General features: G+C 44.1%; 2 protein-coding genes across 10 annotated transcripts in view; both read left to right on the forward strand.

The window, feature by feature from the left end:
* The window catches only part of ME2 (malic enzyme 2), a 39,533-nt gene extending 32,038 nt beyond the window's left edge, over window positions 1-7,495 (forward strand). For 7 of the 8 annotated variants that reach the window (XM_074857038.1, XM_074857041.1, XM_074857035.1 and 4 more), the window contains 3 exons: window positions 131-201; window positions 918-1,016; window positions 2,146-7,495. In XM_074857038.1, coding sequence (XP_074713139.1) covers window positions 131-201; window positions 918-1,016; window positions 2,146-2,295 — 320 coding nt within the window. In that variant the 3' untranslated portion in view covers window positions 2,296-7,495. The remainder of the gene's footprint in view (window positions 1-130; window positions 202-917; window positions 1,017-2,145) is intronic. The other variant, XR_012627209.1, reaches the window with a different exon arrangement.
* A 581-nt stretch (window positions 7,496-8,076) lies between these two features.
* ELAC1 (elaC ribonuclease Z 1) lies at window positions 8,077-13,577 on the forward strand. Of its 2 annotated transcripts, none has more exons than XM_074856686.1 (5): window positions 8,077-8,859; window positions 9,161-9,222; window positions 10,034-10,211; window positions 11,560-12,015; window positions 12,616-13,577. In XM_074856686.1, exons 3-5 carry the CDS (start codon window positions 10,055-10,057, stop codon window positions 13,077-13,079), a joined length of 1,077 nt encoding a protein of 358 aa, XP_074712787.1. In that variant the 5' UTR covers window positions 8,077-8,859; window positions 9,161-9,222; window positions 10,034-10,054; the 3' UTR covers window positions 13,080-13,577. The 2 variants fall into 2 exon arrangements, with proteins under 2 accessions (XP_074712787.1, XP_074712788.1); XM_074856687.1 differs by having other exon boundaries at window positions 12,709-13,577.
* The last annotated feature ends 2,271 nt before the right edge of the window (window positions 13,578-15,848 follow it).

Consider the following 15,848-nt stretch of genomic DNA (forward strand, 5'->3'; position numbering starts at 1 on the left):
TTTTGCGAATGTGCGTAGAGAGCAATGGGAAGATTTTTAAAAATAACATTCTAGATGACTCGCAGCTTCTCAGCAGCAGGCTGCGTATTTTAAAATGATGTGGCCCTAATTGGCAATAATTTTATTGTAGGCGTGGCTCTCGCTGTGATCCTCAGCAGTGTTCGACATATTAGTGATAAGGTTTTCCTAGAGGCTGCTAAGGTAAGTGTGGAAGCAGAGTAGGCTGTGGCTTCTGGCATGATGGTGGATGCCACGATGGAAAATTTCTCAAATCTTGCTGAAACTCGATGGTTTCCTGTTTGATTTCTGTTGGGTTTATCCCTCCCCAATGGAAAACAAATGGATTTTGATCAAACAGAATTGTGAAAAGTATCAGCTTCCATTGCAATTTTAATTTTTTTCATCCAGAAACCAAACACCCAGATAGGAAATCTGTCCCTGCGTAACTCCCAGCCTCTCAGGCCTGCCTCCTCCTCCTCCTTCTCCTCCTCCTCCTCCCGCCCCGCTCTGGGTTCCACAGCTGGTGTGGGGTCAGGGATGCACGTGGCCCCCAGGCTCCCATCCTCTCCTGTGGTAGGAGCACCCACCACATCAGAGCAGCCAGTGAATCAACTGGCCAAACACATGGGCAGTCCTGCAGGCAAGTTGCACTCTTACAACTTTCACGGTTATGGGTAGTTCAGCCTCCAAAAAAAATAGGTTCTTATTTTGCTAAATGCTTACAAGTAGGATTTGCTGCTATGGGCACAGATTGGAGAGTTGATCTTTGAGAATTTTGAGATTTTTGACTGCCATATTCTAGTGCTTTGGGAGCTCTCTAGTAGTGAGAACACTGCAACCTGTTTCTCTCGGGTGTTTTAGTGTGTTACTGATCCCATTCAGGATGCAGTAAATAGAATTTTGTTTTTCTAACTCAGGCATTGACAGAACAGCTGACCGATGAGGAGCTTGCACAAGGAAGACTTTATCCTCCACTGTCTAATATCAGGGAAGTTTCTATTTATATTGCTGTCAAGGTGAGTATGAAGCATAAAAGTGGACCGTACTAAAAATATTTTATGTGTATATTAACCTGCTGAATTGCACAGTATGACCCTTGAACACGAGGTGCTTGGGCACAAACCACCCGGTTCTTTGTGCATTTAATAAGAGACACTTATCAAAATCTTGGGTTTGTTGGATGCTTCCATTTGGCAGTGATAATGGACCAAAGTTATGCTCCTTTGATTTCTGAAATTAAGTTTTCAGATCCCTGGTAAGGCATTCAGGAATTGTAATGTGGGATGAGCTTCAACAAGGCCAAGTGCCACGTCCTGCACTTGGGCCACAACAACCCCCTGCATGGCTACAGGCTCGGGGAGGGGTGGCTGGAGCTGTCTGGAAGAGAAGGATCTGGGGGTTCTAACTGACAAGCAGCTGAACACGAGCCAGCAGTGTGCCCAGGTGGCCAAGAAAGCCAACGGCATCCTGGCTTGGATTAGAAATAGTGTGACCAGCAGAAGCAGGGAGGTGATAGTCCCCCTGTGCTCTGCACTGGTGAGGCCACACCTGGAGTGTTGTGTCCAGTTTTGGGCACCTCGATACGAGAGAGATCTCGAGGTGCTGGAGCGAGTGCAGAGGAGGGCAACGAGGAAGGGCCTGGAGAATAAATCCTGTGAGGAGCCATTGAAGGAGCTGGGACTGTTCAGTGTGAGGAGGAGAAGGCTGAGGGGAGACCTCATCACTCTCTACAGCTCCCTGAAAGGACATTGTAGAGAGGTTGGTGCTGGTCTCTTCTCACAGGTGATTAGTGACAGAACAAGAGGGAATGGCTTTAAACTGCAACAGGGGAGGTTTAGGCTGGACATGAGGAAAAAAATTTTCTCAGAAAGAGTGGTCAGAGAGTGGAATAGGCTGCCCAGGGAGGGGGTGGAGTCCCCATCCCTGGATGTGTTTAAGGGTCATTTAGATGAGCTGTTGGGGGATGTGGTGTAGGGGAGAACTTTGTAGAGTAGGGCTGATGGTTGGACTCGATGATCCCAAGGGGCTTTTCCAACCTGAATGATTCTGTAAAAAGACTTTGGTGTTTGTCTTTACCCAATTTGTGAGTCTTTAGCATATACGTGCAGTAAAAGGCACAAACCGCTTGGTGATTTAACTTTTCAGGTTATGGAATTTTTGTACGCAAACAACATGGCTTTCCATTACCCTGAACCTGCAGACAAGAACCGTTACATTCGATCAAAGGTTTGGACCTACGAATACGAATCCTTCATGCCAGATGTGTATGACTGGCCTGAATCTAAGGTTCACTGATGCATCAGAAGATCGCTCTCCTCAGGCGGTATCTTCTACTCTGCAGGGATCCCTTTTTCAGACCTATTTAAATCATGATCTTTGAGTCCTGTAATTTATTTTCGCTCATTTTGTTGTCTTTTCTTCCCTTCTACCCAGTTTTTCACTTGACACAGATTCCTCCCCACTCTCCCAAGTACCTGATAAACTGTATGGATGTTGGCATCCGTCACAGGAATGAGAGAGCTCTCCAAAATCAATTTAAATAATGCCATTGCATTTCTAGCTTGGAGCTGGCACCACTAAAAAATTCCATTAATGTTTTAGCTACGTGCGTTTGATGATGAACTAGAGCTCTCTCATCACTGCTGATTTCCAAAATGATTTATTTCTGCTTTTAATAATCAGTCTTCTAATTGTCCTTGTGTTGTCACACTGCATTATCCGTGACATCACCAGAGAGCATTGGTCTAAAAAAAAAAAAAAAAGGACAGCTTAAGAGAAATTTTACAGTCTAATGGGCTTTCTGTTTTGTCTGATATTTAAAGATGCCCGTGTCCAGACTTTCTTGTGGCATTGGCTGCTCTGTTTCTTTGAATGTGCTTTGAGGAGCAGCGTGGTGTGCACACGTGGGATCTACAGCAATGTTTGTATTCCGTGTTTTCATCGTTGTGTGAGATCTGTTATCAGGAAAAATGTGAACTAGTGAAAATTATCCTTGGAAAGCCTGAAAATAATATTAATCACTTAATAGCTTTTAAAAACAAAGCTACGCTGTTGCCTAATGAATGCTATCATGTAAAGGCAGGATCTAAAGTAATTTACGGAAATCTTTTAGAGATTTTACAAGGACATTTTCTGCAGTGGACTCCAAGGTGATGTACCAAAGGATTTTTGTTCCATTAATTTGTCCAGGGTTCTGTTTCTTTTACGCTAAATTGTTTTCTCCCTTGCATACCCTTGTTCTTACAAAAAGACTTGTGTGTGATGTCTTCGTGACATCGCTGACTCAAAAACTCCTAAGTGGACTCACTTGCCACTTTGAACAACCCCCCCGCAGGCAGCTGATGAAGCTGAAAGAGGAAGTGTTACAGGCAGCTATTGACACCCACATTTACACAAGTTTGAATTGTTTCTTGTGGTCTCAGTCCAGTATATTTATTTCAGTTTGAATACAGGACTCGAAAGATCTAATGCTTAGAAGCTCTTAAGTCGATCACTTTCTCTTCCTCGCTCCGTTTACAGGTTTAATTTGTCAGGGGTTTTGCGTCAAAACAAAAATTGCAAGTTGAATTTTCCCTTTGGACACCACAATGGGCATTCCTTTTCATTCTGGTCATATCAGGTTTGAGTGCCCTCCATTACTTTGTGTTAGCAGACAAGGACACGCAGGGGTAGTTACAGTCTGTGACTTCTCTAAATCTGGTCTCTGTAACAAGAACAATGGTATGTCAGGAACAGAAATAATAAAGATAACAAGCGTGCTGTTCCACAGTTTGCTGCATCAAGGCAAAGAAAGGACAAAAATAAATAAATAGATAGATGTAAAAGGGCTATACTGGCAAACTTGAAGCCGGAATCCAAAGAGGTGAAGTAAAGCTTGCTCAGGATTTACTCGTGGCAAGCACCTCTCTCATATCCTCATTTATATTGGAAAATGCAGTCTCCACAGAATAGGTGCAAAATAGAACAAGGAAAATAATCTCTGTACCCCCTTAGACATGGTCTCTGTCGCGTACTGCCTAGCCTCTGAATTGCAAATGATGTATTAGATAGAAAGGACAGGAAACTTTGGGAAGGCTTTTACCTAAGTGAGAAGGCTGATTATATAAACGCAGAAAAGCTGTGGGGAAAAGACTGCGTATTCAAACTGTGGTAAAGTGCTGTCTGGTGGGGCTCAAAATGCTCCATTGCCAAGTTGGGCGACGTACGTGGTTTGCAACTTGTGTATGTAAGTATATGTACAAAAAAAAGACCAACACACACATAGGATGTTTTTACAAAGAATGCTTTTTTCATCTATTTTTGCTATGCCTGGTTTTTATTGTATTTAAATTTGTGATCTTCCTGAAAAAAATATTTATTTAGTGTACAAATTATTTTTACCTTCAGAAAATTTAACTCTAGCTGAAGCCTGTGGCGGTGTGTCAGCGGAGTTCTGCATCATTGGATTCGAGTATCTTGGGAACGCACATTTCCTCAGCGCTGCCAACACACTCATTAGGCAGAACGAGTAACAAAAATATCCCGTGCACTGATTTTGTGGCCTGGCTGAGAGTGATCACAGAGGGCAGGGCAGTCGGTCCATAAATATAACTCTTGTCTTACAAAATAAAGATCTACATCCATCCGTTCAGTCTGATGATTTTTTTTCAGGCAAGAAGTGCAGTCGTGGTCCCTCATCAGTGGGGCACTGATAGGAAAAGAGTGTCACGTGGGCACAGCAGGAGTTTTGCTTTGGGCAAGAGTGATTTTTGGTTCCCAACGGGAGCTCCCGCGCAGGAAACGCGCAGCGGCCGCTGCCAAGCCGAGGGAAGGTGCCTGTTTCGTGAGGTTTGGGCCTTTCCCTTCCTGGCACCTCCCCGCTGCCTTTAAGCAGATGCCGAGAGGGTTTGCTCAGAACTGGCCAGCAGTGAGATTTTCCGAAGTACAGATGTTCCTGCGTAATTTTTCAGCAAATCCCACTGCTCAGGTGAGGAAAAAACAAGTCTTTAACCAACTGGGAGGTTCCAGTTACAAACAGCCCTGCCCTGATGGGGCTGCAGATGGGTCAGAGCTCTACAGAAGGCCTGACTGTGTCTCTAACCTGGCCCAGTTAGGGCAGCAAAGTGGTACCTGTTAGATTTTATCTAGGTATACGAACCTGTGGACACCATTTAATCAGGTTCTGTGCGTCTGTAACTTGTAAACAGCCACAGCAGAATTTTACCTTTAACATACAGCCACTGTTTTCTGTTAGCAGTGGGTAACGTGTCAGCTTATGAAGTTTTAAGTTCATTTCATACTCCTTTTCATCTTTTTTCAGATTATTTTTTTTTTTTTGAAATATATAGATTCATCTTCAGGTTTGTGTATTCTTCAGATATAATTAATCTTTGAATTAATTACTGCTAATCTTGCTGCTTAGTAAGGAACCGCAGTATCCTTGTTCATATTCTACTTAACCTGTTTTTTTCTATTTGCTGGCTTATTCAAAAGCATTTACCGATCTTGATCTATACAGAAAACTCTCTTACACATATGCAGAGGGAAAAAATTGTCACCAGGATGCAATTTGTAATGCTACATGGCATAAGTTAAGCTTATACTGTTATTTAAAAAAATGTATCACCTGGTGTTCTAGCTCTTCACGCAGCCCTGGTGACTTTTGCCCTGCGAATGGTATAAAAATCTCTTCTGTGAGGATACTATTCTGGATGTACAGAACACCTGGGAGAGGATAGAAACTCCCGCTGAGGTCAGTAGCTCAGTCTTTTCCAGGACTGGTCTAAGATTTGCTTCCTTAAAATCAACAGGAGCAGGGCTGAGCCTCTTGGCAGCAATGTATAGAAACAGCTAGGGGAGGAGAAGAAAGGTAGCTAAGGGAGCGCAGCCTTTTTTTTATTAAATACGTGTGTTCTTGTTCAAAGATGTTACAAAGGTTTGTACATTCCTGAAGCACGTGCCCACGTGCCAACGACTGACGTGTAGAGGAAGACTATTAAAATGTTGTGTCCGATAGATTTTTTAAAACCCGATAGATTTAAAAATGTGACTCCTTGCCTAAATTCTTGGTTTTGTTTGTGAACAGTGACGTTTCATGACGTTGTGTTTGTTTTCCAAGCTTAAAACAAAGCAACGCTTTACATGCAGATGGTGTTTTAACAGGTTTCCTGTGGTAGGTGCATGTCTTCTCTGTACTGTTGTTCCAGCACGCTGTTTTGTGGGAGGGGGTAAAGTAACTCCTTGTGACACTCCTCTGGTAGTGACTGCAAAAGATTATTGATACACCTTTTAGTTCTTCGTTAGCAGCCCTATTTGGTGACAACTCCTGTCGGAGAGCGGGGATCACTATTGTACAGCTACAACTGTGAATTTTAGTTCAGCTTGACTCTGGGCCTAAGTAAATCCAAGTTGTCTTGCATTTGCTCCGGGTCTTCTTGACTTCAAAGGTGCAGATTTGAGCACCTCTGTCGTTCGGATCAAGGTATCTACGAGACTCTGAGGTCGGACTGTAAGACCAGGACAGTTTGGACTCCAGTTCTGTCTCGGCTCTAAGTGCTAATCCTGAGTTTAAGGAAACCACTGTTGCTTTTGGACTCCTTTTAAGATGACGCATACTCCTATCCCGTTTCATAACAGCCGTACGTAATAGGCAGGGACTGGTGTTACATTGAGCACTGGAGCAAGGAGAAAATCTAGAGCAGAGCTCTAATTGCACCCACTTGACAGCTGAATTTGAGCAATCTAATTCAGCTGCCGCTGGTGAAGGGACATCTAATTCTGTATCAATCTACCTTGACCTACCTACCTACTCCCAAAATACACATCACCATGGTATCGGAAAGCCTGCAGATGTTCTGGGTGAACCACAAGGCAAATCCAGCACGCTTTACACCTCGGCTTCCTCCCGTCGCTCCCCGAATCGCAGCGCTCGGTGAGGATGCAGCTTGCAGAGGGAGATGCGGGAACAGCTACGTCGTACGTGGGGAATCCGGTACCTGGTGGCACGGTGCACCACGGCTACGGCTCATGTGAAAAGCTCTCTCACATCAGACGTTTTCCTGGGGGTGCAGGAACCCTACGGCGTGTGTTTATATTCCCCGCACACAAAGTCGGCACTGGATTGAATTTAACTCTCTGAGTACCTTTGACTTACCCATCCTTTAAGTAGTTCCTGTCTCATGAAAATGGAAATAAAAATACTTTTAGGACTACACAAACATAGTAAGATGGCCAGTTTGTCAAGAAATAAAATGTCAACATAATTTACATTTATTTCTGTCTTAAACATGATCTTACGCAAATAAACCTAAGTCTACTGGAGTGCTTGTGAGAACAGTTCTAGCCTAATCTGTCTGGGGTTGACTTTACCTGGGAGGGTCACTGCTCAGCTGACACTAAAATTGTATTTAAATGTGAACTCGTTGGGGTTTTTCCCTCCTTTATTATGTTGTAACTCTATTGAAATGTGTGTTCTGGTCTTCTATTTTCTTAGTAAAATGCATTCCCTTTTCCTAAATTACATTCGATTTTGTTTATTCTGAAACAACAACGCTTGACCACGCCAAGCACCCACGGTATTTACTTTTTTCCTTTCCCTGCAGATGGTCAGCAAACAAAACAGGTACTTAGGCTGGAGGTAAAGCAATTAAAAGTTTTACCTCAAAACTGGCTTTCTAGAACACTTGGCCTGTTTGACAGCGCTTTTAGAGGCTCTTTGTGAAGGGACTTGAGGATTTACATCTGTAGTTTCACACCCCCCCCCCCCCCCAAAAAATTAATTACTGTTAATCTTGCCGCTTAGTAAGGAACCGCAGTATCCTTGTTCATATTCTACTTAACCTGTTTTTTTCTATTTGCCTGCTTATTCAAAAGGATTTACCAATCTTAATCTACACAGAAAATTCTGTTACATGTATGCAAAGGGAAAAAAGTGTCACTGGGATGCATTTTGTAATGCTACATAGTATAAATTAAGCTTATACTGTTATTTTAAAAAATGTATCACCTAGTTTTCTAGCTCTTCACGCAGCCCTGGTGGCTTTTGCCCTGCGAATGGTATAAAAGTCTCTTCTGTGAGGATACTATTCTGGTGTCCAGAACACCTGTGAGAGGATAGAAACTCCTCAATTACATTCGATTTTGTTTATTCTGAAACAACGCTTGACCTCTACAGAATTGCCACTCCAAGCACCCGCGGTATTGACTTTTTTTCCTTTCGTTGCAGATGGTTAGCAAACAAAACAGGTATTTAGGCTGGAGGTAAAGCAATTAAAAGTTTTACCTCAAAACTGGCTTTCTAGAACGCTTGGCTGTTTGACAGCGCTTTTAGAGGCTCTTTGTGAAGGGACTTGAGAATTTACATCTGTAGTTTCACAGACACACACACACACACAAAAACAAACAAAAAACCCCAACAAAAACAAAAAAAAACCAGCCAAACAAAAAAAAACCCCAACCCCCCCCCCCCCCCCCCAAAAAAAAAAAAAAAAAAACCCAACAAAAAAAACCAAAACAACGGGAGGCCGACAGCGGCCTGTGGCCTCCCGCGGCAACGCAGGGCCCCGCCGCTGCCCTGAGGGGGCCGGGCCGGGCCCGCTCTCGACCGCTTCCCGCCGGGGAGGCCGCGGAGTCAGCGGGGCTGGGCGGGCTCCGCCTGCCGCCGCCCGGGGGAGGTAGGCCGGCAGGGCGGGCTGGGAGAGGCCGGGGCGCGGGGCCGGGCCTGCGCGTTCCGCCTTTGAGGGAAAGCTGCCGGCCCGCGCCGCGGCGGAGCGGCCTCGGCCTCAAGTAGTCCCGTCCCCCGTGGGTCCCCCCCCGCCTCATGGCCGGTCCCCACAGGCCCGGCGGGGGCCGGTGAAGCGCTTCGGGAGAGCTTGGGCCTCGGTAGGTCTCGGCCTCAGGGACACAAAACTCAGGGTGTAAAGCCCGAGGCTAGTTCAGATGAGAGGTTGTTAATCTGCTCTTAGACTGAGGAAAAGGAAGAAAAATGTTTTATTTCTGCCTTTGCGGGGGGGGGGGAGGGGGTGTGATGGGTGTTTATCTTCCCCCCCCAAGCTCAGGTAATGATGCACCTCGATGTGCTTGGGAGGGTGCCAGGGAAGAGGGCAGCAATCCTGTCTAAAGTTGAGGCAGCTCCTCGAAAAGCAGCTAAACCTGAGAAAACGGTAATTCTTTTGCTTGAAAGGTATCTGCAGCTGTTGAGGCGCGTGGAGTTTGAAACGAGGCAGAAATACGTCTGAAAACGAGGTAAGAACCAAGTCTGGGAAGACTGGAAAGCACCACCCGTGAGGCGAGATGGCGGCAGAGCCGTGCACTTGGGAATTTTAACGCAGCTTTTGGAAGGTCCTGCAGACCCACCACGCTCCTCATCCGGACAATATTGCGGATACATAAACACCTGGGGTATGGCAGCTGGTTTTATAGATCCTTCAGCAGCAACAGGCATCCTGTGATCTGTCACGCAGCCTTCAGGCGACGTCAAAGTTTGGTGGTGGTGGTTAGTTCTTCACTTAGCGCCGATGAGAAGTCAAACAAGCTTTTAAGGGTGAAAAGGTGAAGTAAATCAGGTCGCTCCTACCTCTGGGGGTCTCTCTTGAGGGGAGCAAATCTGTCCCCTCTGCGGTGCTGTGCTGCTCACTCACGGCGTTTAAATGTCAGCGGTGGCTGTTTGGTGTTTGTCATTCAGAAACGGCTTTTAGAGGAAAGCGCACGCAGGGAAATTCAAAGTTTAAATAAAGCAAAGAAGAAAAGAATAGTGGGTTTATAGATTAGAGCATTTTCAACAGGCTAGGGCTATTTCTTTAGATAATGAACAAAGGTCATGTCTTATGTTTGGGCTGCGTGTTCACAACCTTCCACTGCCATGAAAAGGAAACCTGCTTGTGAAAATTGTGTTGTCTGAAAGTCATATCCTACTCCAGGGAAGTTTTATGTTTTAAGGGAAAGGGAATTTGATCCTCACACTAAAGTACAAAGGATGCCTTCATTTAAAGCAAAAACGTTTGTTTCTGTCCCAGCATAAATACGTATGTTCAGCGGCTCAAAATCTCTCTTTCAGGTGGAGACCGACACATTCAAAATGTCGATGGATATAACTTTCCTCGGCACAGGCTCAGCGTATCCCTCTCCAACGAGAGGAGCGTCGGCGTTAGTGCTCCGCAGGGAAGGAGAGTGCTGGCTCTTCGACTGCGGGGAGGGGACTCAAACGCAGTTCATGAAGAGCCATCTCAAAGCAGGTTTGTGCTGTTGAGAGGGATTGTGATGAGGGAAGGGGAAAAATTTCATGAGATCTAAACAAAATACTTCGTCCTGGTGCTCATGGTATTTGAATACATACTAAACATGCATGAGCATCTGCGTATGGGTGGCAGCTGCTGAACCTGCTGTGCAATAAACCTTGATTGCCCTTTGGTAAAGAATTGCGTTCAAGAACCAAACTCTCCTGAATTAATTTCTTGGGCTTTCTAATTTCAAACGTGGACCAGAGACCAGCTTTAAACTGGCCCATTTTGTATTTGTCTGAAGACAGCTCTGGACAATACCTGCTGGGAGTCTTCCTGCCAATAAATATTGTGCTTTTGTGTTAAAGTTGCGTGCATTAGCGGTAACTTTTACGTTTTGGCAGATATAGTAGAAAACAGACTTGCCTTCAGTCGCTTTTGCAGTCTACAGCGGCAAGAGCAGACATTGCTCTCAAGTTATAAAGATGGAATTATCAGTTACAAACAGAAAACCAACCTGCTCCCTCAAAATCTGAATCTTATCAGGGGATTTAGTGACCAAGCGAATAGACTAATTTTTACTAAATTTACTGGTTTTTACTAAATTGTTCTTAAAGGGGTTCTGTCCTTCCTATTGCTCAGTCCTAACAGATGCCTTGCTGCGAGGAAGTGGGAACTCAGCTAGCAGAGGAGACTGAGGCAGCCTGATTAAAGTGTCTCTAGGGAGAGAAAATTGTGGGCTTTTTTAATCCAGCAAGGGCAGGGCCCAGTGCCTGAGAGCTGCAGTGAGACACCAAGCAAAGCCCAAATCTTTTAAGTGCAATTTTTCATCTGTTTGAAACAAACCAGTCAGGAACCGTGGGGTTCTTGGTTCTTAAAGAACTTTGAAATCAAACCTGGATGCTTTTTCTTTTTTATTTACAATCACTTCGTGTGCGGAATTCAAAACTAGGAACAACACAAATTCCACTTTCTGTTTCTCATGAGTCTACAGTTGCCATGTAATATATGGAAACGCAACCACTTTCCAGCACTTCTTTGCGTTTTAATATGGCAGATGTCACCAGTCGATTCTGTTCTGTGCTTGTAGCACGTTTTGCTTAGAAGCAACTAAAGCTTCTGGCTCGGCAGTCTCGTCTTCACCAATCAAGCCAAAACAAACCTTGTGTGGAAACTTAACGCTACTGTGGAAGAAACACCCTTTGGGATTTATTTCTTAAACACTGGTTTATAATTTCCCTCCCTCCTTATTTCCTGCTTCTTGGCAAAAAGTGATTATTTCTGAGTTGTTAACGGTATTCATTTATTTTCCTGTCTTCTAGTGTGTTTTTTTTTTTTTTTTCCCTGATGTTCTGATCAATAGGTAGAATTACCAAGATTTTCATAACTCATCTTCACGGTGACCACTTTTTTGGACTTCCTGGCCTGCTGTGTACACTTAGCCTCCAAAGTAGCCCTGACCCAAACAAACCACCCGTTGATATTTATGGACCATTCGGACTGCGAAACTTCATATGGAGGAGTATGGAGCTCTCCCACTCCCAACTTCTCTTTCCCTACGTTGTTCATGAGCTGGTACCTACACGGGACCAGTGCCCCGCAGAAGAATTTAAAGAGTTTTCTGACTTGGACAGAGATGAGGGAGCACAAGGGAGAATACTCCACCTGGATCCAGTAGAGAACTCTTACTTACTGGTTGAGGATGAGCAACTGGTTCTGAAAGCATTTCGCCTATTTCACCGCATTCCTTCCTTTGGCTTCGTGGTGGAAGAGAAGTCCCGGACCGGTAAACTCAACGTACAGAAACTGAAAGACCTTGGTAACTACTTTGACTTATTTTTCCTCTTTTGAAATGCCTAAATGCACGTGTTCAAGCTGAGTAGTGACTCTGATTTTCAGCAAATATAACAAAACGGGGTTCGCAGGCAGTTGAAATCTTTTTATGACCACCTTTCTAGGGGTTCTAGCGAATTAGAGCTGCTGTCTCTCTCCGTAATCCATTTTAATTCAATTTTCCATTTGCTATTAAAGACATTTTAATACTTCATGCCAATGCAGCAGTCTGAATTGGTGCAGAACACGAGCAGACTGTTGCAGACTATTCTCGTACTGGGAAGAGCAAACAAATTCAGATGTTGAAGTTCAAGAAGCACAACGTGGCTTTCAGGGAAATGTATGGCCAGTGTATTTGCATGACTTCATTGACTTTAATATGAAGAACAGTTTTTCTTCAAACACACTTCCTGCTAACATTACGAGCTCTTTATTTGTATGAAATATTTGAAATATCAATTACTCTTTATATCGAGGTGGTATTTTTTCAGTGAGACAGCTCAATATATAGTGTATCTCTTCTTTTTTTTTTTTAAACCTGACATTCATCATAATGCTTATGGGTTCTTTTGCCTTTATTTACCAGGAGTTCAACCAGGTCCTTTATATGGAAAACTGAAGAATGGAACTGCGGTTGTTCTAGAAAATGGAGTAACAATTTCTCCTTCTGATGTCTTAGAAGCTCCGATTCCTGGAAGAAAAATTTGCATTTTGGGGGACTGTTCAGGGGTGGTCGGAGATGCGGCCGTGAAGCTTTGCTGTGAGGCAGATGTACTGATACATGAAGCCACGCTGGACGACACCCAAGAGGAAAAAGCCAGAGAGCATGGTCATAGCACTCCAAAAATGGCAGCGGATTTTGCAAAATTGTGTAAAGTTAAAAAACTGGTTTTGACTCACTTCAGTCAGAGGTATAAACCAGCTGCTCAGAGAGGGGAGGGAGAGTCGGACATCACCGAACTGAAGAGACAGGCAGAGTCTGTGTTAGGTGGTCAAGCAGTAACACTGGCTGAGGATTTTATGACAATAGAAATTCCAATGAAAAAGTAAAAATAGTAGCGTTAGCAAGCTCTGTATGAAGACCTAAATTAGGATGGTGTTGGATAGCCTGTAAAAATAATGGTAGGGATTCTGGTATACAAATTACTTCTCTTCTCCGTTGCAAACTGGAGAGAGTACCAGGTACAGTTAGTGTTGCTTTTGTAAAGCAACAAAAAAGGATACTCAGACATCTGGAATTGGGAGTAAATTCGTAAGTGATGGTTTCAGACACCTACCCTCCTCAGAAACCGAACGTGTAGGCTGGCACAAGCCTTCACAGCCCAGGGGTTTTCCTTGGACCGCAGATTCCTGGAGCAGAGCACTGGATCGTTTGGCTTCACAGCCCTTTGGAAAGTTTGTGTTCTGCCCCAGAATTGAAGATATTTTGCCTGTTACAAGCTTTTGAATAACATCAATTTCAAACTTGTGTACAGTGTTTTGTAACTGTTACCCGATTTCTCTGCAAGAGGGCTATTAATAAAGTATTTATAACTCTGCTATGCTCAAGTTGAGGAGCTCTTATAATTCTCCCTTCGCATCTGAAGTTTTCTCATAAATAAATACAGTTTAGGCTTCCTGTCAAAAGTGAATCACTCAACAATTTGATTCACTTAAAGCTCTTGACGCGTGAGCCCGAAGTTTGCCTACTTGTTCCCTGCATCAGTAAAGTTTTGGAAGTGTGCTCTAGAAGTCTTTAGGCAGACGACAAGTAGCCTGTTCCTCCAAGTGCATTTTTAAAGACATATTATAGTGATAAAAGCATATTTGTGTTTGTAGAACTACCCCTACGGGAGGAGTTTCACCGACGTATAGCTCAGTCTGTTTCTGCAGTGACTTTATTCTTTCAGTTAAGGGACATGTCGACCAACTTTATGTCCTTTTCTTCCCACCTCAAAACTAGAAGTTAGAGTTTCCCAAATTTTAGCTCAATTTTCTGGTCAAAAGTAAAATCAGCAGGTTTGAAAAATCTACCCTAAATATGTTTCCCCTAGCATGGATTCCTGAAAGCTGAAACACTTCGTAGCGCTCTAATAAACACAGAAAACTCCGGCAGGTTTAAGTACAACTGCGAGAGTTCGTGCTTGTACTTTTGTTGATGGTAATACAGAGGGAAAATGAATCGGTTTTAATACACAATTTCCCTCCCTGCTCTAAACGTGGAATAACAAAGCTCCAAAAACCAAAAGCACTCCCACTAAAGATCTTGTAAATGGTGCACTGCTCCGGGGTGGTTTGGGTGCAGTGGTAACCCTCACCCAGACCAAGCTGGTGAGATCAATTTAAATCCTGCAGATAATTTTTCTATACTCTTCACATCTTCTTCTCGAAGAGTGTACTTGGCTGTAATTAAGCAACAGTCTTCAAAGAAAAAGGAAAGCAGTGTGATTTCCTAGTGTTTGACTAAAGGGATGGACTTGAATCCAACGTCTTATCCCCACCCTTCAAACAGACTCACCTGCGGTCACGGTAACTCTGAAATTAATTACACCAACATTAATATTCTGTGTTTTAAACTATCATCTTGGAACCAGATGATCTTCAAGATCCCTTCCAACCCAGACCATTCTATGATTCTATGAAATGTAGAGGAAGATTTCTTTAAAAAATAAATATTGGGAAGAGTTGCAAACTTGAAGAACGTGACTTCTGGAGCAGAAACTCACTGATCTCTACGACTTCTCTCTTTAAAATGCCGTAAAGCGGGCAGAGGTTGTGGATCATGCAGTGGCACGTTCTTTCCCCCCCCCCAAATTGTTTTTTGTTTGTAAGATAAAAATTAATGGCAGGTGCAGGGATCTTGATATCGCTCTCTGCTTTATGTAGTCAAAAGCTGAGCGGTCTCCAGCTATTCTGTGTTTCAGACAGTGAAAGAATAACTTTCTTCGTTGTTCTGACCTGCTCTGCTACGTCTGCTTCCACAACCAAAAATTCCTATTTCTAACCCGTTCACAGTTGCGATACGAAGCTTAGGGAACTTCAGATTCACTGGATACCACCTGCAAATGACAAAACCAAAGGATGGAAATAAAACCAAGGGATAATCCAGAAGCCTACGCAACCTGAAATGCGTGCACCCGCTGCTGCAGCTCATCTCCCCGCGCTGCTGGATCGTGCTGCTCCAGAACCGGGTTATCCATCCCAGCGGTAAATCCATTTTTGCGTTCGTGTGATTAGATAATTGCTGTGAACTCGGGTATATCTTCAGTTCCCATTCAAATGACAGAGCTGCTTGGGACCCCCCTCTTTTAGCAGTAGCGAGCTGATCCATTGGGTCAGTCCCATCGCGTAACTACACCCTAAATACAGTTTAGGATCTAAATCCTAAATAAGAATGGGTCTATTTTGGATAAAGAAGACCAAGGGGAAGAGTGTATCAAATCGAAGCAGCGGGCAAGGTCCTCTTCAAGTATTCGGTCTGGGGACAGCATGGGTTTATGAAAGGCAGGTCCTGCTTGACAAACCTGATCTCCTTCTACGACAGAGTGACCTGCTTATTGGATGAGGGAAAGGCTGTGGATGTAGTTTACCTTGACTTCAGTAAGGCCTTTGACACTGTTTCCCACAGCATTCTCCTGGCGAAACTGGCTGCTCGAGGCTTGGATGATCACACGCTTTGCTGGGTAAAAAACTGGCTGAATGGCCGGGCCCAAAGAGTTGTGGTGAATGGAGTTAAATCCAGTTGGCGGCCGGTCACGAGTGGTGTCCCCCAGGGCTGGGTTTTGGGGCCACTCCTGTTTAACATCTTTATTGATGATCTAGACGAGGGGATCGAGTGCA

Source organism: Strix uralensis, chromosome Z (assembly GCF_047716275.1).
Source record: "Strix uralensis isolate ZFMK-TIS-50842 chromosome Z, bStrUra1, whole genome shotgun sequence".
NCBI lineage: Eukaryota > Metazoa > Chordata > Aves > Strigiformes > Strigidae > Strix > Strix uralensis.

Excerpts from the sequence above, each read along its gene's own strand:
- ELAC1 (XM_074856686.1), top strand. The coding sequence starts at position 10,055 with ATGTCGATGGATATAACTTTCCTCGGCACAGGCTCAGCGTATCCCTCT. Across the intron at positions 10,212-11,559 it reads GAAGAGCCATCTCAAAGCAG|GTAGAATTACCAAGATTTTC; the intron begins GTTTGTGCTGTT and ends TCTGATCAATAG. Across the intron at positions 12,016-12,615 it reads ACAGAAACTGAAAGACCTTG|GAGTTCAACCAGGTCCTTTA; the intron begins GTAACTACTTTG and ends TTTATTTACCAG.